Here is a 25,790-nt window from a genome sequence, read left to right as displayed (position 1 = left end):
ATTGACAAGGTAAAGAGTATGAAACTCTTAACTCTTGTCTGGGAATAAGAGGGTTAAAAGGGAAACAAGGAATAAATTTTTCCCCAACCAGAGGGTTGTTGGAGTCTTGAACTCACTGTCTCTGAATCTAGTAGAGGCAGGTGTTCCTGCAACATGTGAGGAGCATCCCAATGAGCACTCAATTCACCAGCAGACAGTAGGATGTGGACCAGCGATGAGAAATGAGATTTGTCCAATTTGGTACTTGTTGGTGGGCTATAAGCTGGCTGACGCCATTTGAAAATAACACGCTTGCTTCAATTGCTAACTTTGCCTGTGCATCCTCTCAGTAGACAGCATCTCAACGATCAAAGAGAGAGGGCAGTGCTAACCAGTCTTCCAGCCTTTGCTGCTGATACAATACTGTACTTCACTTTGTCTGTTTACCACTTCCCAACTGTTACAATTACAGCTTTTCCCAATACAAATCCCTTTCCTTTCTAAAACCTTGTTGTATCGAATATTTATAATCAGGCAGCTAGCTGGTAGCCAGATACTTGTCACAGTCTATATCAATCCTTCTAATTTGAATCTATGTTTCTAATTATTAACCATATAATCACATAACAATTACAGCATGGAAACAGGCCATCTCAACCCTTCTAGTCCATGCCAAACGCTTACTCTCACCTAGTCCTACCTACCTGTACTCAGCTCATAACCCTCCATTCCTTTCCTGTCCATACAGTATACCATTCCAATTTTTTTTTAATGACAATATTGAACCTGCCTCTACCACTTCTACTGGAAGCTCGTTCCACATAGCTACCACTCTCTGAGTAAAGAAGCTCCCCCCTCGTGTTACCCCTAAAGTTTTGCTCCTTAACTTCAACTCGTGTCCTCTTGTTTGAATCTCCCCTACTCTCAATGGAAAAAGCCTATCCACGTCAACTCTATCTATCCCCCTCATAATTTTAAATACCTCTAACAAGTCCCCCCTCAACCTTCTACACTCCAAAGAATTAAAGACCTAACTTGTTCAACCTTTCTCTGTAACGAAGGTGCTGAAACCCAGGTAACATTCTAGTAAATCTCCTCTGTACTCTCTCTATTTTGTTAACATCTTTTCTATAATTCAGTGACCAGAACTGTACACAATATTCCAAATTTGGCCTCACTAATGCCTTGAATAATTTTAACATTACATCCAAACTCCTACACTCAATGCTCAAAGGCCAGCATACCAAAAGCTTTCTTCACCACCCTATCCACATGAGATTCCACCTTCAGGGAACTATGCACCATTATTCCTAGATCACTCTGTTCTACTGCATTCCTCAATGCCCTAGCATTTACCATGTATGTCCTATTTTGATTAGTCCTACCAAAATGTAGCACCTCACACTTACCAGCATTAAACTCCATCTGCCATCATTCAGCCCACTCTTCTAACTGGCCTAAATCTCTCTGCAAGCTTTGAAAACCTACTTCATTATCCACAATGCCACCTATCTTAGTATCATCTGCATAATTACTAATCCAATTTACCACCCCATCATCCAGATCGTCAGTGTATATGACAAACAACATTGGACTCAGTACAGATCCCTGAGGCACACCAGTAGTCACCAGCCTCCAACTTGACAAACAGTTATCCACCACTACTCTCTGGCATCTCCCATCCAGCCACTGTTGAATCCATTTTACTGCTTCAATATTAATACCTGATGATTGAACCCTCCTAACTAACCTTCCATGTGGAACCTTGTCAAAGGCCTTACTGAAGTCCCTATACACTACATTCACTGCTTTACCCTCGTCAACTTTCCTAGTAACCTCTTCAAAAAATTCAATAAGATTAACTTCTTTAAAATGCCACATGCAAAGTGAAGCAAAAACATGCGATTCAACTGAAACAGGTCCATGCCGATGTGTATCGACATCATATCAACACACCCTTTTCTGCTCCATGTGCTTATCTGGGTTCACATTCAATGTATTCAAACTATTTGTCTCAATATTCACTGGAATAACAGTCTCCAAATTCAGTGGGTAAAGAAGTTTCTCCCAGATTCTCTCTTACAAATATTGGGAAGGATCTTCTCATAATTGCATGGCCTTTTCAACAATTTTTATTCCACTTTACCCATATGAGGAATTAATATTCCTATTATTGTTCAGGATTAAGCAATTGATACTGGAGTTTCATTGTGACCTGCACCAGAACCCTTATATAGAAAGGTACTTCACTAGGAGCTTCCAACAAATGGCTTCTAGTCACAACGACATACACCAGCAAATGAAATCACCCAGTAGCGTAGTTGTTAGCACAATACTTTACAGTACAAATGACCGGAGTTCAATTTCCGCTGCTGCCTGTAATGAGTTTGTATGTTCTCCCCGTGACTGTACGTTTTCCTCCTGTTTCCTTGGTCTCCTTCCAAAGTCCAAAGACTTGCTGGTTGGTAGGTTAAATGGTCATTGTAAATTGCCCTGTGATCAACTAGGGTTAAACTGCTGTGTGGTACGGCTTGAAGGGTTTTTTTCCATGCTGTATCTCAATGACTGTGTAACACGACTTAACAATGGTTTGCCAAGAAAGTTGTCTAAGGTTATAACACAATGAACTGCAAAAGTGGGCAATAGAATGGCAGCTGAAATTTAACTCCAAACAAGTGCGAAGTGATGCAAGTTGGGCAGTTAAGCCAGGACAGGACACATACAGTGAATGATAGGGTTCGGGTGAGTGCTGAAGCACAGAGAAACCCAGGGGCACCGATACAGTTTCCTAACAGTGTTGTCACAGGTCGACAACGTGCTGAAGTAAGCACATGGCACGCTTACCTTCATCAATCAGTTCAATTACCAGAAGGCTCGGTGCATCATGTTAAAGCTGAGACCACACCTGGAGCTTTGTGAGAAATTCTTGTCACCATACCATAAGAAAGATGTAATTAAGCTTAAGAGTGCAGAAGAGTTTCAAAAAGATGTTTCTAGATCTGAAGGGCTTGGGTTTCATGGGGAAACTAGATAGACTGGGGCCACTTTTCTCAAAACAAAGGAAGTAAGGGGTGAACAAAAAAGAGACTAAGGGGCGTGACTAGTGGTGTGCCACAGGGATCAGTGCTGGGTCCATTGTTATTTGGCATCTATATCAATGATCTGGATGATAATGTGGTAAATTGGATCAGCAAATTTGCTGATGATACAAAGATTGAAGGTGTAGTGGACAGTGAGGAAGTTTTCAAAACTTGCAGCGTGTCTGCACCAGCTGGAAAAATGGGCTGAAAAATGGCAGATGGAGTTTAATAGAGACAAGTGTGAGGTAGTGCACTTTGATAGGAAAAACCAAGGTAGAACATACAAGGTAAATGGTAGGGCACTGAGGAGTGCAGTAGAACAGAGGGATCTGGGAATACAGATACAAAATTCCCTAAAAGTGGTGTCACAGGTAGATAGGGTAGTAAAGAGAGCTTTTGGTACATTGGCCTTTATAAATCAAAGAATTGAGTACAAGAGTTGGAATGTTATGGTGAGGTTGTATAAGGCATTGGTGAAGCGGAATTTGGAGTATTGTGTGCAGTTTTGGTCACCGATTTACAGGAAGGATATTAATCAGGCTGAAAGAGTGCAGAGAAGGTTTACAAGGATGTTGCCGGGTCTTGAGAAACTGAGTTACAGGATAAGGTTGAATAGGTTAGGACTTTATTCCCTGGAGCACAAGAGAATGAGGGGTGATTTGATTGAGGTGTATAAAATTATGATGGGTATAGATAGAGTGAATGCAAGAATGCTTTTTCCACTGAGGCCAGGGGAGAAAAAAACCAGAGGTCAAGGGTTAGGGGTGAAGGGGGAAAAGTTTAAAGGGAACATTGTGGGGGGGGCTTCTTCATACTGTTACGAAGGTGGAGCAACTCTGTACCCTTCGGCCCCTCAAAGTCGCCCCCTCTTTTTTGAGAATCGCAAGATCGCTATTATTTCGGGTCTGAGACCCAGGAAATGAGAGAGATACACATCATGAGAGAGAGACACACACAGAATACACAAGGTTTGGAATGCCTCCTGACATAAGCGGAACGGAACCACTGACTACTGCTATTGTCTCTTGGAGAAGGAATGGTGTATTGAGTACTGTACTATTCATCAAAACCCCTCAGGGGACAACCAGAGAGGTCTGGTTGAGGGATTGCATCATCTCAACCTGACTGACATCTGAGACCCCGTGAGTGAGGATAAAAGAGGGGTCTGGGGAACAACCCCTTTGGACGCACCAGGAGAAACGCTAGAAATCCAGTGACAGCGTTTTATAGCAAAAGCCGGTGAGAGCTCGTGTGTGTCCTCCCTTGCCTGGGTGGTGGGCTCATCATGGAAGAACGGTTTAGCTAAAGGAGAGGTCACACTTGAACAGCCACACCAACGAGACACCGATGGACCGAAATCATAAAGGAAGGTTGGAAAGACCTGTAGCGGTAACTGTTCCCATTCTCCTAATCTCTCTCTCTCTCCAACAATTGCAGCACAGCGGCAGCCTGTGTGAACTGCAGCGAACTTTATATTTCCATTGGACAATTCATTATCCCCTAGACAACGATAGAGCTTATTTCTTATTATTATTATACCCGCACTTTTAGGTTTAGTATTTGACGACGTATATTATCTGTATATTTGCATTGATATTATTTTTGTGTATTTTTACTAATAAATACTGTTAAAAATGGTATCATCAGACTTCAATGGGCGTCTCTACTTTTGCTTGTAAGTAACCCAGTTACAGGGTTTGTAACAAGACAGAGAGTGGCGGGAGTGAGGAATGAGCTGCCAGTTGAAGTGGTGAATGCGGGCTCACTTTTAACATTTAAGAAAAACTTGGACAGGTACATGGATGAAAGATGTATGGAGGGATATGGTCCAGGTGCAGGTCAGGGGGACTAGGCAAAAAAAAAAATGGTTTGGCACAGCCAAAAGGGCCGAAAGACCTGTTTCTGTGCTGTAATGTTCTATGGTTCTATGGGTGACCTTATGGAGGTTGAGAAAATTAAGGGGCCATAGGCAAGGTGGATCCCTGGGTGGGGAATTATAAAACTAGAGGGCACAGGTTTAAAGTGAGAGGGGAAATGATTAAAGAGGATCTGAGTGCCAAGTTTTTCCACACAGAGTATGGTGGGTACATGGAGTGAGCTGCCAGAGAAGTGAGAGGGACTGATAATATCACAGTGCTTAAAACCCGTTTGGATGGGTTCATGGATAGGACAGGATTAAAGGAATGTGGTCCAAATACGGGCAAATGATTTCAGCTCAGGAAGGCACCTTGAGGACAACTTGGGCTGAAGGTCTTGTTTGTGTGCTGTATAATCCTATGCATCTATGATTAGTACATGGTTGTGTTCTCTTTTGAAACTGGCCTTAGTGTCTCAATGATTTCAGTACATACCTTCTCATAGAGGCTTTTCTGGAAATCTAACTGCCCCTGTAATGTTTGTGTCTTGTGTTCCAAGTCATGTCCTTTCAGGATTTCATCCTGAAGTTGTGTTTTGGTGTCTTGGACAATTGAATTAGCCTATAATAAAACAGAAAAGATAATACAGAAATTATTTCTTTTTCTTCTGATGAGGATGGGGATCAATAACTCTAATACAAAATGCCTACTTTTGCAAGCTGAGCTTTGACTTCAAACAGTTCATTCTCCAAATTCTTCTTCTCCCTCAGCGATGCAGCCAGCTGAGTCTTGTTGGAATTCAACAGAGTTTCCTGGTCTCTCAACTGGGCTAAAGCAGATTTCAACTCAGCTTCCTTTTTAGCATTTCTGAAAGCATATAATATTACTTCTAGTTTAGTCGATTTTCACGTCAACTTTTCCACTTGGACTAGAATTTATTTATCAGCCAGTCTTTAAATATTAATTTGATATCAAAACACAACACAATTCTTTGGATGGATTTAAAGCAAAATAATTTGATTAAAGGACATCTCACAATTTGATTTAAAAGAAAACATCAGGTAGCAGAAATACAAGGCCAGTTTTGTACTAGAGCTTCTGCTCTAGTCTGCTAGTCTGCTTCCTTCTCTCTTCCAGTTTATATAATCCCTTCTCACGTTCTATAAGCTCTCAGTTATATCTTATTTTGCACATTAAGTTGTGTTAAACACTATTACACTAATTGCAGAGACAGGATTACCTCAAAATTCTAGTCCAACAGTGCACACCTAAAACATCCCAGCATCTGACCTGCTTTACTCACTGTTGCTGAGTACTGACGTGAAAGCTGCAATCCATTTAGTGTACCAGTGTCAACATACTGGGAGAAATATAACACAACTGTTTAAACCTGCAAAATAAATCCACATGAAACTATTTAGAAACTCTGAAGACATAAAATTAACACTTAAAGCAGCAATTCACCAAAGCTAACCGGCATAATTCCTGTTGTTCCTTCCAACTAGATGCCTAAAGCAGCTGTTTTGAGGAGATAATCAAGGAACTACCATGATCAGCGATGAGAATATAAAATGGTCATTTTTATGGACGTTCAACAAAATCCATTAAATTTCATTTCATACTTGTTTTTAATAATTAAATTGCACCTGACACAGATGGTTAAATTCAGCAGCCACCAAGATTATGAGCTGCCAGTCTTATTTAGATTAATTATGTGAATACTTCCTGTAAAAATTCCCTCCACATTATAAATTTCAATGATTATATTTATAATGTGGATCCTTAAGGTCGTTATAGCCAGGCAAAGGTAATGGGGATAAGCAACCACTACCTTTTAAATGCTCCCGATGCTGTGCGCTTCAAATAGCCTCTGACAACCAAGTCCAGCTCCTGGCCTTCACATGTGGCTTAACTACGAAGCCCAGCGGAACCGTTTCCGCTGATGGGAGAAGGGGCAAAGGCACCTCAAAAACATTTGCTTCAAGCAGATGGAGCTCGTCAGCTGTGGTTGGCAGCTCATCTAGAAGGAAAACTCTGATCTCAAACCTCTTCTGGCTTGTGGCTACATCCACTCGGGAGTAAACCCAAAGAGAAAAACCCGGAGGTCCAGTTCCTAAAACAGTCCTACTTTGAGTTCAACACTGACTGGCAACTCCTTGTGGTAAACCATTTATACCTGTCTGGACACGCCCCTCTGCTGACTGCTCCTGTGGCTCCTCCCACAGACCCCGGTATAAAGGCGATTGGAGGCACTGCTCCCCCCACCCCTCAGTCTCCGAGATGCAGTGCTCCGTTTTGCTGCTAATAAAAGCCTATCGTTCGCCTCCCGTCTCCGAGAGTTATTGATGGTGCATCAATTTTATTAGCCCGCACATCCCACCCAACACCATGCCAACGGCTGCGCTACTGACACCACTTGCAGCCTCTCCACCCTCAAGGTCCCTCCCCCACCGCTGTTCGCCAACCTGACCCCCGACTGTAAACCTGTGGCAACTAAAAGCAGGAGGTACAGCGCAGGGGACAGGGCCTTCATTCAGTCGGAGGTGCAGCGGCTGCTCAGGGAGGGGATCATTGAGCCAAGCATAAGTCCTTGGAGGGCCCAGGTGGTCGTTGTTCGGACCGGGCAGAAAAATAGGATGGTGGTGGACTACAGCCAGACCATCAATAGGTTCACGCAGCTTGACGCGTACCCTCTACCCCGCATCACGGATATGGTCAACCAGATAGCTCAGTACAAGGTGTACTCGACCATAGACCTGAAATCTGCTTACCATCAGCTCCCCATCCGCCCGGAGGACCGCCCCTACACCGCCTTCGAGGCGGGCGGCAGGCTCTATCACTTCCTGCGCGTCCCTTTCGGTGTCACGAATGGTGTCTCTGTCTTCCAGAGGGAAATGGACTGGATGGTGGACCAGTGCCAACTGAAGGCCACGGTCCCATATCTGGATAACATCACCATCTGTGGTCGCTACTGGCCGGATCACAACGCCAACCTCCAACGATTTTTCCAAGCGGCCAAAGCCCTGAACCTTACTTATACCAGGGACAAGTGTGTGTTCGGAACTACCCGACTCGCTATCCTTGGGTATGTCGTGGAGAACGGGGTCATTGGCCCTGATCCCGACTGTATGCGCCCCCTGTTGGAACTCCCTCTTCCCACCACCCTCAGAGCTCTCTAACGATGCCTGGGCTTCTTTTCCTATTACACCCAGTGGGTCCCTCACTACACAGACAAGGCCCACCCCCCCGGTCAAGTCCACCGCATTTCCCCTCTCAGCCAAGACCGCATTAAAGGGGACATTGCCAAAGCAACGATGCATGCGGTGGACGAGACCATTCCCTTCCAAGTAGAGAGTGACACCTCCGATTTCGCGCTGGCTGCTACCCTCAATCAGGCAGGAAGGCCGGTAGCATTCTTCTCTCGTACCCTTCAAGGCCCTGAAAGTTGGCACTCTGTGGTGGAGAAAGAAGCCCAGGCCATAGTGGAAGCTTTTAGGCACTGGAGGCACTATCTCGCCGGCAAAAGGTTCACCTTGCTGACCGACCAGCGCTCGGTTGCATTCATGTTCAGCAACCAACAGCGGGGCAAAATCAAAAATGATAAAATTTTGTGGTGGAGAATCGAACTCTCCAAAGGACAACTATGACATCCTGTACTGGCCTGGAAGGCTCAATGAGCCCCCTGATGCCCTATCCCGGGGAGCATGCGCCAGCACACAGCTCGACCAGCTATACTCCCTTCATGCACATCTTTGCCATCCGGGGGTCACCCAACTTTACCATTTCTTGAAAGCCCGGAACCTGCCTTACTCCCTTGAGAAAATCAGGATGATGACCAGGGACTGTCAAGTCTGCGCTAAGTGCAAACTGCACTTCTACCGTCCTAAAAAGGCACAACTTATCAAGGCCACCCGCCCCTTTGAGCGACTGAGTGTTGACTTTAAGGGCCCCCTTCCCTCCACCGACCGCAATGTCTACTTTCTCAACATAATCGACGAGTACTCGCGGTTCCCCTTTGCCATCCCCTGCCCTGATACCACTGCCACGTCCGTCATAAAAGCCCTGTGCCAGCTCTTCACTCTGTTCGGATATCCCTGCTAGATCCACAGTGATAGAGGGTCCTCCTTTATGAGTGACGAGCTGCGCCAGTGCCTACTGGCTAGGGGTTTTGCTACCAGCAGGACCATGAGCTATAATTCCCGGGGAAATGGACAGGTGGAGAGGGAGAATGCCACTGTGTGGAAGGCCACACTCTTAGCCCTTAGGTCAAAGGGATTGCTGGTCTTTCGCTAGCAGGAGGTCCTCCCCGAGGCACTCCACTCCATCCACTCCCTGTTATGTACATCCACCAATGCCATCCCTCATGAGTGACTCTTTTCTTTTCCCAGGAAGTCTGCCACTGGGACCATCCTACCGGTTTGGCTGATGTCCCCAGGGCCAGTGTTGCTCCGGAAACATGCGAGGAGCAATAAATACTCCCCGATGGTCGAGAGGGTTCACCTACTTCAGGCGAATCCCCAGTATGCCTACGTGGTCTTACCTGATGGGCGGGAGGACACGGTCTCCGTCCGCGACCTGGCGCCCGCAGGAGCACCAGACCCCTACCCCGAACATTCCACGGTGACTCTGAACCCCGTACCCACCGATGTATATACCCACGAGACACCGCGCACACCAAGCCCTACACAGACTCCTCACGACACTCCCATACCGGGCACCTCGCTCACGCGTGAGGGATTACTGATGCCTAACGGGCTGGCACCTCAAGTCAGGCCGGAGCCAGCACAACCACCTTCACAGGTGCAATCACCACCAGTGCTACGTAGATTGCAACGACAGACTCGACCGCCTGATACACTTGACCTGTAAGTATACTTGTAAGAAAGATCACCCCGTGGGGACTCTCTTGTAAAACAAAGGGGGGGGGGGCGTGAATGTGGTAAACTATGTATACCTGTCTGGATATTCCCCTCTGCAGACTGCTCCTGTGGCTCCTCCCACAGACCCCCTGTATAAAGGCGATTGGGGGCACTGCTCCTCCCTCAGTCTCCGAGATGCAGTGCTCCGTTTTGCTGCTAATAAAAGCCTATTGTTCGCCTCCCGTCTCCGAGAGTTATTGATGGTGCATCACTCCTGCAACGTAGCAAGAGCCGAAACTGTACGGGTTCATCAGCTGCATGGACAGAGAGAACGTGCTACACAGGCAACAGCTCGCTCTCCATACTGTGTTGCCCAAGCTTGCGTTTCTAGTCAGCCAGGACGGAACATTCATGTTTGATCCTGACCAACGAAGGCCTCATGATTATGACATTTATAATGCTAACCACTTTCCTAAGCTTGTCTCTCTGTGAGGACATGTTACCTCCAGTACAGGTACTGTTGGGCCACCTTAACCACAGCGCAATGTAAATACAAACAAAACTGGATATAGAAACTCATCTCAGTTAATTGGCCCATGAGCAAAGTAACTTAAATCATATATGAAGAAAATTAGATATGCAAGTGACAGAGGTCTGAAGAATGCAGAACACAGCAGTAATATCAACACCTCCACAAACGTAAACACTTGGTTTTAATACTACTGTGGTCAGCTAGCTATTTAATAGAAAAAGTAGATTTGTGAAGAAATTGAAGGACATTTGATCATATTCGAAGCCAGGCTCTCTGCACTCTAAAATCAATGCGAGAGACAAGTTACCAAACATATCAACTGTACAGAAGACATATTTGAATACTGCATTAAAGTTGACCTATTATTTTCCAACCTTAATAGATTTACATACATTTACAAACCAAAAGCTGAAATGATGAAAATTGCTGAATCCAAACTTTAAATTGGATTTCACACCATACACTTATTAAAACTAACGGACATCTTGTTTACATTACACCTGTAAAAAGGGCTTCTTAAAGCACTTCTAAAATGTTTGAGATTTCGGTGAAGAGAAATGAAAGATTGAAACAAATGTTTCAATCCTCCAAAGTGCAGCTGAGTGAGAAATTGACCCAAAATTGCTCACAGCTCTCAAAATGGACCCAGAATCACAAAATGCCATTTATTGAAATATTCCAAACAAGTTATTTTTGGATGTCAAAAATTATATTGCAGGCTCACATATTCATAGGCTGTATATGAAACTTTCATCAGTGACACAGCCCCATGGATGCAATATTATTAATATTAATAGAACCACTATAGAAAATCATTGGGAAAGGTAGAAGCAATCTCACTTTGCAATGGTCCTGCTGTAATTTGTTTATAGGACACACCCAGATTACTAAAAATTGCTACATTAGATTAGCTCAGTTTACTGTCATATACACTAGTGTGTAATGAAATTCCTGTTTACATGAAACTTACAGAGTAAAGCAATATGCACAGTAATAATAAATACAACTGCAAAACTATAGTGGGGAGAGTGGGAGAATAGTACATGAAAATGCCAGCACCACTGGGAAGGGGGTGTGAAAGGGTTGATTGCTTCAGGGGTCTGAGAGCAGCTGGAAATTGCTGCTCTGTAAGTCTGGATTGCATGTCTGCCCTTTCAAGTTCCTGCATCTTCTCCCAAAATGTAATTTTGCATTTCTGCCAGTTTAGAGAATACCAAAGCTAATCCTTTAAGTATCTCAGTTAGAACAATCACCACTTTCTGTTTGTATAAGAAAGTCATTAGTTTTATAGTATAATGTAGAAGATCAGTCCAAAACTGCCCCAGGTAATCATCTCCTTTAAATTCAATGCCAAATACTTGATTTTTATATTCCCCATGTTAATGCATAAAATTCAGAATGTCATTTCTCTCAGTTGTTGCAGTCTCATATTTTTCTATCAAGTAATAAATAATCATTACTACGAGAAAGTCTGCAGACACTGGAAATCCAAAGCAACACACACAAAATGCTGGAGGAAGGACCTGGGCCCACTGCAATTTGCCTATTGCCACAATAGGTCAATGGCAGATGCAATCTCAATGGCTCTCCACACGGCCTTAGACCACCTGGACACTACAAACATCTATGTCAGGATGCTGTTCATCCACTATAGCTGAGTACTTAACACCATCATTCCCACAATCCTGATCGATTAATTACAGATCCTGGGCCTCCGTATATCTCTTTGCAATTGAATCCTCAAAGTCCTAACCGAAAGACCACAATCTGCAGATTGGTGATACCTCCTCCTCACTGACGAGCAACACTGGTGCACCTCAGGGGTGTGTGCTTAGCCCACTGCTCTACGCTCTCTATACCCATGACTGTGTGGCTAGGCATAGCTCAAATACCATCTATAAATTTGCTAATGATAGAATTGTTGGTAGAATCTCAGATGGAGATGAGAGAGTGTACAGGAGTGAGATGTGCCAACTAGTGGAGTGGAGTCGCAGCAACATCAGTAAGACGAAAGAGCTGATTGTGGACTTCAGGAAGGATAAGATGAAGGAACACATACTTATCCTCAGAGGGATCAGAAGTGGAGAGAGTGAGCACCTTCAAGTTCCTGGGTGTCAGGTTCTTTGAGGACTTAACCTGGTCCCAACATATCGAAGCAGTTACAAAGAAGTGACTGTACTTCATTAGGAGTTTGAAGAGATTTGGTATGTCAACAAAAACACTCAAAAACTTCTATAGATGTTCCATGGAGAGCATTCTGACAGACTGCGTCACTGTCTGGTATGGGGGTGGGGGTGGCTGCTGCACAGGACTGAAAGAAGCTGCAGTGGATTGCGGCTCCATCTTGAATACTGGCCTACAAAGTACCCAGGACATCTTCAAGGAACAGTGTCTCAGAAAGGCAGCATCCTTTATTAAGGACCCCCAGCACCCAGGGCATGCCCTTTTCTCACTGTTACCATCAGGTAGGAGGTACAGAAGCCTGAAGGCACACACTCAGCGATTCAGGAACAGCTTCTTCCCTTCTGCCATCCGATTCCTAAATGGACACTGAACCCGTGACCACTACCTTACTTTTTAATATATATAAGATCTGTTTTTGCACGATTTTAAATCTATTCAATGTACATATACTATATATTGATTAATTTGTTTGTTTATTCTTCTGTATTCTGTATTGCATTGAACTGCTGCTGCTAAGTTAACAAGGCATGCTGGTGATAGTAAACCTGATTCTGAACTCAGCGGGTCAGGCAGTAGGTAGCATCTACAGAAAAGAGCGAACAGTTGACGTTTCGGCCCGAAACACTATTTCAGGACTAAGAAAGAAGGGGAAAGATGCCAGAATAATCATTAGTATCCCTGATTAGTATTAGATCAGGTGGTTGCACTTTCCACCTGTTCATCACTCCACCCACATTACATTTGTCTTTATGGCTTACTGTGTCTACCATTTGGAAAGAACAAACTTCAGATGATTCTTTCAGAATTTAATTTTGGTCTGTGTAACTCATTACTGAAGTGGTGCAATTCAGATGTAATTCAGATCTACTATTTAATGAAATTAATTTAAAGGTCAATGAATGTTATCATTCAATAATTCTTAGTTACAATTTAAACACCGATAGTTCTCAATATAACTATTTAGCTATTGTTTCAAAGTTACTTAACTGAAGCTAAAATCTTTTCCATTTAAATGATAATCTCCAAAATATTTTTGCAAGAAGGTCCATGATTAACATCAGCGAGATATTCCCTTAGAACAGGGGCCTTCAACCTTTTTTTATGCCATAGACCTCTACCATTGACCCCAGGTTAGTAACCCCTGTCCTGAAAGAACTCCAGAATAACTCAATAAACCCCATCATTATGACCTGAGTCAACTCAGGACTGAATTATGCCATGCAGGATCTCAAAGTCCGTGCCAGCAGCCAAACATTATTTTTATACATATCTTGCTGTATCTCACACAAAGTTACCAGGACCACAACCACAACTTGTGTTCTTTATTCCCCCACACCCCCACCCAAATGCAGGTATGTCTCCTCAAAATGTAACAATTTATAGATCAACAAAATTTCCCCCTTTTAGTCTAGAAAATTAAAACTTTGATAAGCTTCATGTTGTTTTGGGTTCTTAGCACGATTAAGGAATTAGTAAAAGCTAAATATACCAAGAGAAAGTCAACTTAATACAGAGTGCACATCCTTATGAAATCAACTGCTCATAAAAATATTATTATTTGAAATTTAAATTGCATTTGAATGTTTCTCTTTGAATAAAAGGTGTAATCAGGGAGACTATTGTGGTGAACTATGTGCCTGTCGGGACACGGCCCCTGCTGACTGCTCCTGTGGCTCCTCCCACAGGCCCCTGTATAAAGGAGACCTGCGGCCTGACGCTCAGCCTCAGTCTCCAGGACGTTGTATGATAGACACTCACTCCTGGTTCCTTCTTCCAGTCAATAAAAGCTGATATCTCGCCTACGTCTCAGTGTGAGTTATTGATGGTGCATCAACTATCAAATGAAAACATTCTTATTTTTTCCTCCTTGGGGCTTGATTGTTTATATACTGACAGCAAAATGACAACAAGGCTGGAATGCCATCCAGGACGCCCAGGATCTATCGTAGACTTCTAGTCCATCATACCAGCCAATGATTAGATTACCATCAATCAATCTCTTCTTAAGGCTGATCTGTGCGTCGCATTGACGCTAAAGGTAACGCATACTCTACACCGTACCTACACTGTACCCTACGCCATAGGGTGATGTGCATCTCTCCAGAAAAGTAACTCATGCGCCGTGGCGACGCAGACTGCAACAACTGTGATTGGTCCGCTTGGTGGCATCGCATTTCTGGTTGCTTCTTCTCCGCCATGTCTGTACACTGATACGAAATAGATGAACCAAATCGTCAAATCTGCCTACCAACATGCGAAAATGTTTGAAATGTATTTCCTCATCCATGTCTCTCACGAAGAAACTCAACACAGTGGCATAAAAACCCCACCGCCTACTAACGTTTCGAAGCACACCTATGCATGCTCGCTATGGCGTAGAGAGATGCAGAAGTGAAAATCAGGGCTATGGTGTAGCCCGTATGCAAGAGTATAAATCAGCCTTTGGCTTGTCTTCCATGGTTGAAAAAGATTTATTTTCAGTCCAGTTCTGTGGGTTCAGAGATGGCTGAAGAACCCTCCAGGCTGCATGCTCCGACACAGATGGGCAGCAATGAATGACACGGATGAATGAGCTGTTTGGGATGTTGCATGAACCTTCCTGTTTGCAAATAGCCTCTATTTTCCTGGTGCAAAGATCTAAGGTATATAGTGACTTTCTGAATGTTACCTCTCTATTTTCAGCTTTTGTAACCCAGGGATTCCTTTAACGTCAGTTAGGATGTTGCAATCTTTTAAGACAGTTTAGAGCGCAGCCTTGAAAAAATTCCCTTTCTTCCTGGAAATTTCATGTCGGGTAGGATCAGATTCTGGTTTCAGGAATTTAGTGTCAAGCACACAGATAAAGGCCCAAACACCAGAGCTGGTTAAGTACGACCAGAGACTTGACTCGTCAGATTTTGGCTTGGAAGGGAACAAGGGAAATGGATGCAGAAGTAGGCTATTTAGCTCCTTGTGCATCATCCAATGAGATGAAAGCTATTATTTTATTTATTCCTTCACTTTTCTGCAACAACCAATGGCCCTTGATTGACTTTAAAGGACAAAACAATCCCACAATGCCTGACTTGAATTTATTCAGCCAACAAACTTCCACTGACCTCTTGAGTCAAAGTCCAATGATTCACGACCCTGAGTTAAATAGTTTCACCTCACCTCAGTTCTGATAAGACCTTGAGATGTGACCACTGGTTCAAAAAACTCTAGGAAGACAACATCCCCACCTCTCATCTGTTAGGCCCCATAAAAACAGGTGTATTTTAATAACATCAACTCTTATTCTTCTAAACTCAGTAGATTATAGACCTTGTTTGGTAATCTCGTCATGATAACCCCTGCTCTCATATGAATCAATCTTAATTGCATTTACTCTTTCACAAGTATATTCTTCCTTAGTTTGGGAGGTGAGACCTGCACAAAATACTAGTCCTCCCCAGGTTATCGCAAGGTTCCATTTCGGAAATTCATCTTGGTGACCTCCCAGACACTCGTTTGTATGTATTATCTATATATATATATGCTTTGCGCTCATAACCTTGAGAAGGCCTGTACTCCAGGTGCCATCTCATCCACATGACATTAACCCTGATCCATCTACCCTGACAGCCGATTTGGAAGCTTTTGCAGAGAACGTATTGATTCCTAAAGTAAGATCTATGAGTCTCCAAAGAAGACAGGAAGGTGTGGATCGCAGTACACCAGGACTTTAATGCAATGTCGAAATCATGGTGTTTCAACATTCCTTTCCTCAGTTCGCCAGAGATTATGCTGACACTAAATGGTAAATTTTGCTGAGATGTGACTTCCAATGTTTTGGAGATATGGATCCTTATTCTCCAGTGAAGAAGAAGAATGGTGGATAGTACTCAATGGTGGAATTTTAGATTTCAACACAAAAGAGCTATGGAAGCTCATTGGCTGAATGTATGAAAGGCAGAGATTGAATAACAGCCAGTCTGCGAGGGCAGCAACATCCCTCGTCCCATTACGCTGAGCACTGGCACTCCCCAAGGCTGCGTGCTCAACTTGCTGCTGTTCACACTGCTGACTGTCTCACAGGACCCAGCTCAAACCGTGTCATCAAGTTTGCTGACGACACAACAGTAGTTGGCCTTATCAAGGACAATGATGACAGGGAGTAAAGAGAGGAAGCAGAGCGGCTGGTGGATTGGTGTGAGAAGAACAACCTAAGCCTGAACGTGGGAGAAGATGAAGATAATCATTGCGGACTTCAGCAAGGTGCAAACATAGCATCCCCCTCTGCGAATACATGGCTCCTCCGTAGACAGAGTTAAGTGCAACTTGTTCTTAGGAGTTCACATCACGGATGACTTCACCCACTCCCTTAATATCACCTGCCTGAACATTAAGTCAGAGCAGTGCCTCCACTTCCCAAGAGGATTGAGGCAAGCAAGGCTCTTTCCATCACCCCCCCACCCCCACCACACATCTTAACTGTGTTTTACAGGAGCACCATTGTGAGCATCCTGACAAGGTGCATCTCCATCTGGTATGCGAGCAGTCGAGTATTGGACTGGAAGTCCCTACAAAGGACTGTGAGTGCAGCTGAGAGGATCAAAGGAGTCTCCTTACTATCTATCGGAGACATTTATCAGGAGCACTGCATATGCAGGGTCTTCAGTATTGTTAAAGATCCCACCCGTCCATCCAGCATCATCTTTGACTTTCTACCATCGGGCAGGAGACTCTGATGCATAAAGACAAGAACAGTCAGGATGAGAAACCGTTTCTTCCCCCAGGCCATTACACTTCTGAACTCCCAGCTGCATCGTTCTCAAAGTATCGCGAAGTAATCTGTTCTGTATCTTCCAATATTTAAAATTAACACACTTTAGCTTGTTATTTATGTGAGATTCATCTGTAGATTTTATCCATACCTTCAAGAGTCATGTGTTATGTGTACTACTGTGCTTTACACCCTAGTTCGAAGAAATGTCTCATTTCTATATATATATTATGTGGTTATTTATAATATAGATAAATGACAATGAACTGGGTTAAACAAAAGATTTCTGGGTACTAAGAGAAATCCTGGGATATGGATTAGTGCAGAAAAATAAAGCAGTATTAAAAAAATCAGACTTGATCTCATTAGTAGAGAAGGGAAAGTGGGCTAAATACCCTACCTCTGCATCTATTTACCAATATCTTCAGCATCAAGGCTTTTAACCAGCTGTGTTGCCTCAGTGTTGTCATGAACATTGATAGCAAATGCTGGGATGGGATAGGTGGGGGCTGGGGCAGAAGGGCTACTCTTCTACAGCAAAGTATATCTGGCTGAGTCTGGGGGATCTTTGTCTTCCAGATACTTCTCATGAAGTCCATTTTACTGTCTTCATTAGTGAAGAAGTTAATGACAATTTGGAGCTCAGCCTCTGAATTTGCCTATAGGCAAATAGTATCTGTTCTCTAAGTAAACTGAAGAGATCTGGGTTACGGCGTGAAGATAGCAAAGCTTATATTTTCATGCTTTAGATTAACTTCACTGCTGCTGGAAGCAGTTGACTTAATTCAAGGTTAAAAGCTAATGAGACAAGAGTGGAATCAATGTTATTTAAAAACATCAGAATTATATTTCGAAGAGCACTGCAAAGGTCACTTACTTCAAAAACAAAACAAAAAAAGAGAATTAAATTATTCTACCATCTGGGATGTGCTTTATAAGTTCACGTGGTACATTAAGGGCCTAGTTGATAGTTGTAATCATTAATTACCAATGGCCTTATCACTCCCCTACCCTTGCTCTGAAGATGTAAACAAGTCTACAAACAGGAATGTAACACACCATCTTGAGAAAAGTAGTGTTATGACTGGTTTTAAAAGAACAGATTTTCCATTGAATTCACAAATTTACATTTGTAACACTGTCATAAAAACCTCCAAAAGATTACTCAGTTAAACAACAGCAGATCTATAATAATCAGTTTCACATTACAACTAACACTGGATTAATGACAGTTTTTTTTAAAATTTCATGGTATATATTAATTCATGCTTCTCATGCTCTAACAGCTATTGTGACAACAAATTATCTTAACAAGTTCAATGCAAAACAGATGGCAAATACGTGTCAGACATAGACTTTCAGAAAAAACACTGTCGAGTTCTTCAGAAAATGAGTTAAGAGGAAAGTGAAATACTGGGTGCTGGAAGTGAGAGAACAGAATATTCTCAGCTTGGAGCCTGTTATAGATCATCACCCATTTTTTAGAAAAAGTAATTAGTATTGTCATCAAGTGATGATAGTTAGGCATTAGAAGGGAATTAAAGGAATGTCCTATTTAGATCAAAGGCAAATGAAGAAAAGGAATATCTACATTTAGTTTATAAACATGGATGGCATATAAATATTTTATATAAATAAAACAATTGAGAACATGCCAGTTAAAACTATGTTCTCCGAGGACACCATACTACTTAAACTATTAGGAAGCTGGCTAATACAGAAAACTTCCTGACAAACACAACCAGCGAGCATTCAAGCAAAACCTATATAATGTACCCAACTACTAAAATGGCACATTTTACCTAATGAGCAATACTGTTGCACAGGCAATTCCCCAATGGACAGCAACAACTAAATATAAAATACAGTTCCAGTTAATTGGGCCATTGGCTCATCTGGGCAGCTGCTTATTGGGAAAAACTCCTACAGAACAAAAACCAATCAAGAATATAGGTGGAATTTCCTTCATTTCACTGGTACGCCATGGTGCTTAATTGAGACAGGATTCTATTGCCAAACAGTTTCTAACTAGTGTGCACTGTGTGATTATTAGACACTACATAGTACTTAAAGCGAAAACTTAAAAGTTTTTAAATAGCACCATTTGAGGGTGTTTGTTTCAATAAGCAGCAATTTTTGCCACTGACAGTTGGCAAAAAATAAGCAGCCAGACAGATCAGATCTATTTTGCTCTGCTTCGCATCAAGCTTCAGGTTTGGAGGTGCCAGAAATGGCCAGGAGTGAAAATGAAACAATCTCACTATTTCAACGAGTTAGCAACTATAAAGAACTTGACGGTATCAACAATCATTTTGAATGTTTTAATGTACAGTTCGACCTTCACTAGTCCGACTATCTGCAATCTGGTTCCTTCGATAATCCGGCAGTGATTTCAAATTTTCCGTGCAACTGTAATTTCAAATTTCCCAGGCCACCACACCGACCTGCTGCGCATTGTTTTGGTTGCACTAAATCTGTTCACATGTTGGCATGCTCTTGTAAGTACAGACAGGCAATTGCGGGTTGTTTACCGCATTTATTAATATAATTTGTGTGAGGCATGGCCGCCCGTCACTCGGACGTCTCACCCGCCAGCTGCGGGAGAGCTGGCGTGCTCTGGGTCGGTCCTCCTTCTCACCTGCCTGCCGGTAGTCGCGCACTGCCCTTTGGCGTCGCCCGGCCGGCGCTCCGTTCTCTTCTGCCTACGACCTCAGATCAGACATGGCGATCCGCAGAATCTAAGCATATTACTAAGCAGGGGAAAAGAAACTAACGAAGATTCCCTCAGTAACTGCGAGTGAAGAGGGAAGAGCGCAGCGCCGAATCCCCGGCTGCATGGCGGTCATGTGAAATGCAGCGTATAGAAGACCTCGTTTCTCTGAATTCTGCATCTGCTCACCCAGATGTGCTCCCACCAACATCAACAGTTTTTGAAGAAACTGTTGTGCCAGTTTCAGCACCAGTTCCTGATGCTTCACTCATTTTTCAAAACGAAGATATTGATGATCCTGACAACCCCACACTTGCAAACATGTAACTTTGCCTGAAGGTATATTGAACATCTCACTTTAGAAGCGGAAGATCTGTGCCTGTACAGTATTACTTTATTAAAATTTCACTTGCTACTCTAATATTTCTGTTTCATTATTATCTAACTTATACCGATTTACATGATATTTTAAAGTTATGATGAGGCGGTTAGCAATTGTTTAATGTGATCCTTCTGTAATTCGGCACTCCTCAGGTCCCAATGGTGCCGGATCATAGAAGGTCGACCTGTATATTTTAATGTTTTAATGGACTCTTCTTATTTTGAATGTTACTATGAAAATGAAGATTTGGAGGGTGCAATTGTCAAAAGCACAGTTTTGAAGACAAACTGTGACCTGAACTAGGTGCCCATGCTGATTTTGGTCATTTTCAGTCAGCCAAAAGAACATGGTGGCATATACTGGATGAATTCCTTTGTCGATAACTATTAGGAACTACTACATAGTTTCAGAGCATTGTAATAGTACTGATAGTGTTCTAATTTGTGCTGTATTTTATTTAAATACATAATTTGCTGGTCAGTGAAATGGTACTTGTCTTTTCCATACCTTTTTATCTATCTCCATGAAACTTCAACTAATTGGGGTAGCTGCTTAACTGACCCAAAAGGTACTGGTTCCGATATGTCCTAATTAGTTAGAATCCACTGTATTTTATTTTATCAGGCATTTATCTGTGAAAAAAGTTATGTCTCTTGATGTCATTTGAGGATCAACAATACTGTACTTTAGTTCACAGCAAATACTCAATGTACCGTACTTGAATCTCATCATCATAGATCCAGAATTACATTTCAACTGAAACTTATTTCGTATGAAAGCTAATTTTGTATGTTGCTATAATTTTAAAGCTTCAATGTCCAAACTGTCTCAGGTATTTCTGGGAAACAGGCTCTCAAAACTTGCTGGAAACAAAATAAATTGTCGGTTCCTATCAATGAAGGCCCTGTTCATGCATCATCATAAGCAATCCAATTTTTACAAGCTCATTTTTTTTATATATACTGTGGGCTCAAATTACTCACTTTTCAATTGTCACCTTACTTGCTTTTAGAGAAAATAATGAAGCCCTTGTGAACACAAATCTTTTCTCAAAGGGCTATAATAGTTCTGATTTCAAACAAACTTTTAAAAGATACATTTATATCAGAATGATTTAGAACTTTTGATTTCTGTCTATTGGAGATCCCCGATATACTATATGCAAGAATATAATAATAATCAGCCTGAATTTCTAACGATAGTTAATTAACTAGAGAGCTACAATTATTTTTTAAATCAAATAGCAAAATATAATTATTTTGAGTTATTATCCTTCGGGACAATCAAAAGGTAGAAAATAGTATTGGGTACAGAAGGGAAAAGTTCACTTATTTGGATTGGTTACAAAGCGATTCATACCAATTTAAAAAACAGGAGCCAGAAGTGGGCCTGGTGAAACTCCTCTGTCATTCGGTAAGGTCATGGCTGATCCAAACCTATGGCGTCAACACCAACTTCCTGCCCGCTTCACACATCCCTCATTTCTCTTTTAGCTCAAACTCCAATCAATTTCCTCCTTGAATATATCCAATGACTACAACTCCATAGATCTTTGGTAGAGTAAAACCCAGAGTCACAACCTGAAGAAAGGGAAATCCTTTTTGTCTCTACCTGAAATAGTACATCTTCATTATGAAGCCATAATCCCAATTTGTAGATATTCACTCTTCTCGGAATCCACCTGATCACATGTACCCCTCGCCCCAGAAATTTCGAATGTTTCAAGTTCATCCTCAATTCTTCAAAACCCCAATGAATATAGATTGACACAATCAGCTTAACCTTTTTTATATGCCAATCCCTTCAACTCAGCAATCAACACAGGAACCATTTCTGTAACGCCCCCAATGCAAGCACAATGGGGATGGGAGAATCGGAGGTGGGAATGGGGGAATGGGGAAGTGGGAGTGGGAAGGGGAGAGAGGGGGAGAGGGGGAAGGGAGGAGAGGGAGGGGCAGGGAGAGGGAGAGGGAGAGGGAGAGGGAGAGGGGGAGAGGAGGAGAGGGGGAGGAGTGGGGGGAGGGGGAGGGGGAGCGAGGAGGGGGAGAGGAGGGGGAGGGGAGGGGGGAGCAAGGGAGGGGGAGAGGAGGGGGAGGGGAGGGGGGAGCAAGGGAGGGGCAGGGGAGGGGCAGGGGAGGGAGAGGGGGAGGGGCAGGGAGAGGGGGAGGGGCAGGGGAGGGGCAGGGGGAGGGAGAGGGGGAGGGAGAGGGGGAGGGAGAGGGGGAGGGAGAGGGGGAGGGAGAGGGGGAGGGAGAGGGGGAGGGAGAGGGGGAGGGAGAGGGGGAGGGGGAGGGGGAGGGGGAGGGGGAGGGGGAGGGAGAGGGGGAGGGAGAGGGAGAGGGGGAGGGAGAGGGAGAGAGGGGGAGGGGGAGGGGGAGGGAGAGAGAGAGAGGGGGAGGGGGAGGGGGAGGGGGAGGGAGAGGGGGAGGGGGAGGGGGAGGGGAGGGGGAGGGAGAGGGAGAGGGAGAGGGAGAGGGAGAGGGGGAGGGAGAGGGGGAGGGAGAGGGGGAGGGAGAGGGGGAGGGAGAGGGGGAGGGAGAGGGGAGGGAGAGGGAGAGGGGAGAGGAGGAGCGGGGAGTGGGGAGGGGAAGGGGGAGGGGGAGGGGAGAGGAGGAGAGGGGGAGGAGCGGGGAGTGGGGGAGGGGGAGCGAGGAGGGGGAGAGGAGGGGGGGGGGAGCAAGGGAGGGCAGGGGGAGGGAGGGAGAGGGAGAGGGAGAGGGAGAGGGAGAGGGGAGGGGGAGGGGGAGGGGGAGGGGGAGGGGGGGAGTGGGGGGCGGGAGGGGGGAGTGGGGAGTGGGGAGGGGGAGGGGGAGGGAGGGAGAGGGGGAGGGGAGGAGCGGGGAGTGGGGGGAGGGGGAGGGGGAGCGAGGAGGGGGAGAGGAGGGGAGGGGAGGGGGGAGCAAGGGAGGGGCAGGGGGAGGGAGGGAGAGGGAGAGGGAGAGGGAGAGGGAGAGGGGGAGGGGGAGGGGGAGGGAGAGGGGGAGGGGGAGGGAGAGGGGGAGGGGGAGGGAGAGGGGGAGGGGGAGGGGGAGGGGGAGGGGGAGGGGGAGGGGGAGGGGAGGAGCGGGGAGTGGGGAGTGGAAGGGGGAGGGGAGGGGAGAGGGGGAGGGGAGGAGCGGGGAGTGGGGGGCGGGGAGGAGCGGGGAGTGGGGGGCGGGGAGGGGGGAGGGGGGGAAGGAGAAGAAACAATGTTCTTCTGTTCCGTATGCCGCTGCGAGCGGACAGTGTCAGTGTTGGATACCGGTCACGGTACCTCTCTCGGAGCTTGCGGTTCTCCTCGTAAATCCTGCCCTTTTCCACCTGCAGTCGGGCTCGCTCGGCCGCCGTGGCGTCCAGCTGCTTCCGGCAGTCGGCCAACTGCTTCTCCAGGAGGCTGCGGGTGTTGCAGAACTGGGAGCTGTCCGCCTCCAGGCACTCGGCGAGCCGCTGCCGCAGCGCCTCTCTGTCCGCCTCCAGCCGGCAGTTCTGTTCGATGCAGAAGGCCAGGCGGTCGTTCAGCTGCTGCAGTTCCTCCTTCTCCTGCAGCCGACTCCAGCGAGCCGGACTCGGGCTGGCGAGGTGCGCAGATCTCCGTCGCTCCATTGCCCTGTCTCCGCAGTCCCTGCGCCGTTCCGGGTTCTGCCAAGCCCGTCGGCAGCTCCGAGCAGCAAAACTACTCGCAGCACCAGGAGGAGAGGTCAAGCATTGCACTTCTACATGTCCCCCATTGTGACACACATTTAATGGGCAATGTTATTTTTGGGATTCAACCCAATCTGATTGATGCGTTCAATACAGAATACCTTATTTATCATTTGCCCGTTTTGCAGATGACACTAAATTAGCGGTGCCGTGACAGTGAAGAAGGTTGCCAAGTTCACAGGGGGGATCTTGACTAGTTGGGCATTCTGCTCAGTATGAGCTGTTGAATTTTGAGAAGCTAACCCAGAACTCACAGTGGAGAGCAGGACCCCGGGGAGTGGTTTAGAACAGCGGGATGTTGCTCCCTGGAAGCGGCGTCACCGGTCGGCAGCCTGGCCTTCATCAGCGAGGGCGGCCACAGTTGGGATGTTGTGGACAGTTTTGGTTGCTCTTGTTTTAGGAAGGACGTCAGCTGGGCTGGAAAGAGAGCAAAGACTTGAGATGAATTTGCCAGGTCTGATGAGGTAGGGCAGACTAGGACTTTATTCCTTGGCTACTGGGGGTGGTTACCTTATAACGTGTAGAAAATCATGAGAACATTTAGATTGAGTGCACCCAGTCATTCCCCCCCCCCCAGGGAAACGGAAGCAAAACCAAGTGGGCATGGGTTCAAAGTGGGAGGGGAAAGAATTAAAAAGGACCGGGGCTCCTCTTTGATGAGGCCTAATTTGGAGTATTGTGTGAAGTTTTGGCCACTTGCCTACAGGACGGAGTACTGAGAAAATTGTTGCCTGGACTTGAGGACCTGAGTTATGGGAAAGATTGAGTAGGTTTAGACTTAATTCCCTGGAGCATGGGAATGAGGGGAAATTTGATAGAGGTACATAAATATAATGCCCTGGGTTCCTACGCTGTTAGGTATTTTATTTTAGCAATTATATGCAAAAGCAGTGTGTCCTGCTAGTAAGAGTGTTTTGGTTTCGGCTAAAGATAAGGAGCCATGTTGGCCAACTTAGTGTCGTGTCAGTCAATCAGGACTGTCTGGGTACGTGTGGTAACTTTCTGCCTGGTGGGATATCATGGAACATTCGAGCGAGCTGGGCAGGATGAGGTTTCTGAAGGACAGTAGTCTGGTTTGGAGTCTTTTGGCAGGACCTGCGGAGCAGGGCAGAGGGGAAGATGCTCACAGAGTGTTGCTCGAAGGAGAGACCGCATTGTAAGAAGTCTTTTGTGCAGACGAATGGCGCTAAGGAGGAAGTGCCAACACTCCTTGAGTTAGCCAGTTTATTGGAGATGGTCTTCGAGGAAGTTCAAACTGTGACTTGTGTATTTCACACAGAATGTGGGTTCAGCACGTGAGTAAAGAGATACACCCAGTTACTACAGAAACGATCTCCAACGTGTATGTACTCATTGGACTGGTTTAACTGTAATAGGCCTCTACATTTTTTCTTTTCCTATTAACTATTTGATAAAGTTGAAAAATTGGTAAATATACTTTCTTCTGGTGCGCGATCTGTCATTTCTTGGTGACTGATAACTGTGGGGCAGTGTCTACACAGCATTCACTACAATTAATGCCCTTTTCTCACTGTTGCCATCAGGTAGGAGATTGAGAAGCCTGAAGGTGCACACTTAGTGATTCAGGAACAGCTTCTTCCCCTCTGCCATCCAATTCCTAAATGGACATTGAAGCTTTGGACACTACCTCACTTTTTTTTAATATGCAATATTTATGTTTTTGTGTAATTGATTTACTTGTTTATTTGTTATTATTTTTCTCTCTCTCTGCAAGATTATGTACTGCATTGAACTGCTGCTGCTAAGTTAACAGATTTCACGT

At 44.8% G+C, this 25,790-nt stretch overlaps 1 protein-coding gene across 1 annotated transcript in view; it reads right to left on the bottom strand.

Annotated features, from left to right (window-relative positions):
- The window catches only part of LOC132382446 (lamin-L(III)-like), a 90,605-nt gene extending 65,325 nt beyond the window's left edge, over window positions 1-25,280 (bottom strand). The window contains exons 1-3 of the mRNA XM_059952649.1: window positions 23,580-25,280; window positions 5,626-5,782; window positions 5,411-5,536 (exon numbers count right to left, since the gene is read on the bottom strand). Of these exons, the coding sequence (XP_059808632.1) occupies window positions 5,411-5,536; window positions 5,626-5,782; window positions 23,580-23,908 (612 nt within the window). The 5' untranslated portion in view covers window positions 23,909-25,280. The remainder of the gene's footprint in view (window positions 1-5,410; window positions 5,537-5,625; window positions 5,783-23,579) is intronic.
- Window positions 25,281-25,790: the final 510 nt, after the last annotated feature.

The sequence above is a fragment of the Hypanus sabinus genome, chromosome 28, assembly GCF_030144855.1.
Source record: "Hypanus sabinus isolate sHypSab1 chromosome 28, sHypSab1.hap1, whole genome shotgun sequence".
NCBI classification, from domain to species: domain Eukaryota; kingdom Metazoa; phylum Chordata; class Chondrichthyes; order Myliobatiformes; family Dasyatidae; genus Hypanus; species Hypanus sabinus.
The sequence above is the reverse complement of the archived record's forward strand: the minus strand, read 5'-3'. Positions and strand labels throughout refer to the sequence as shown.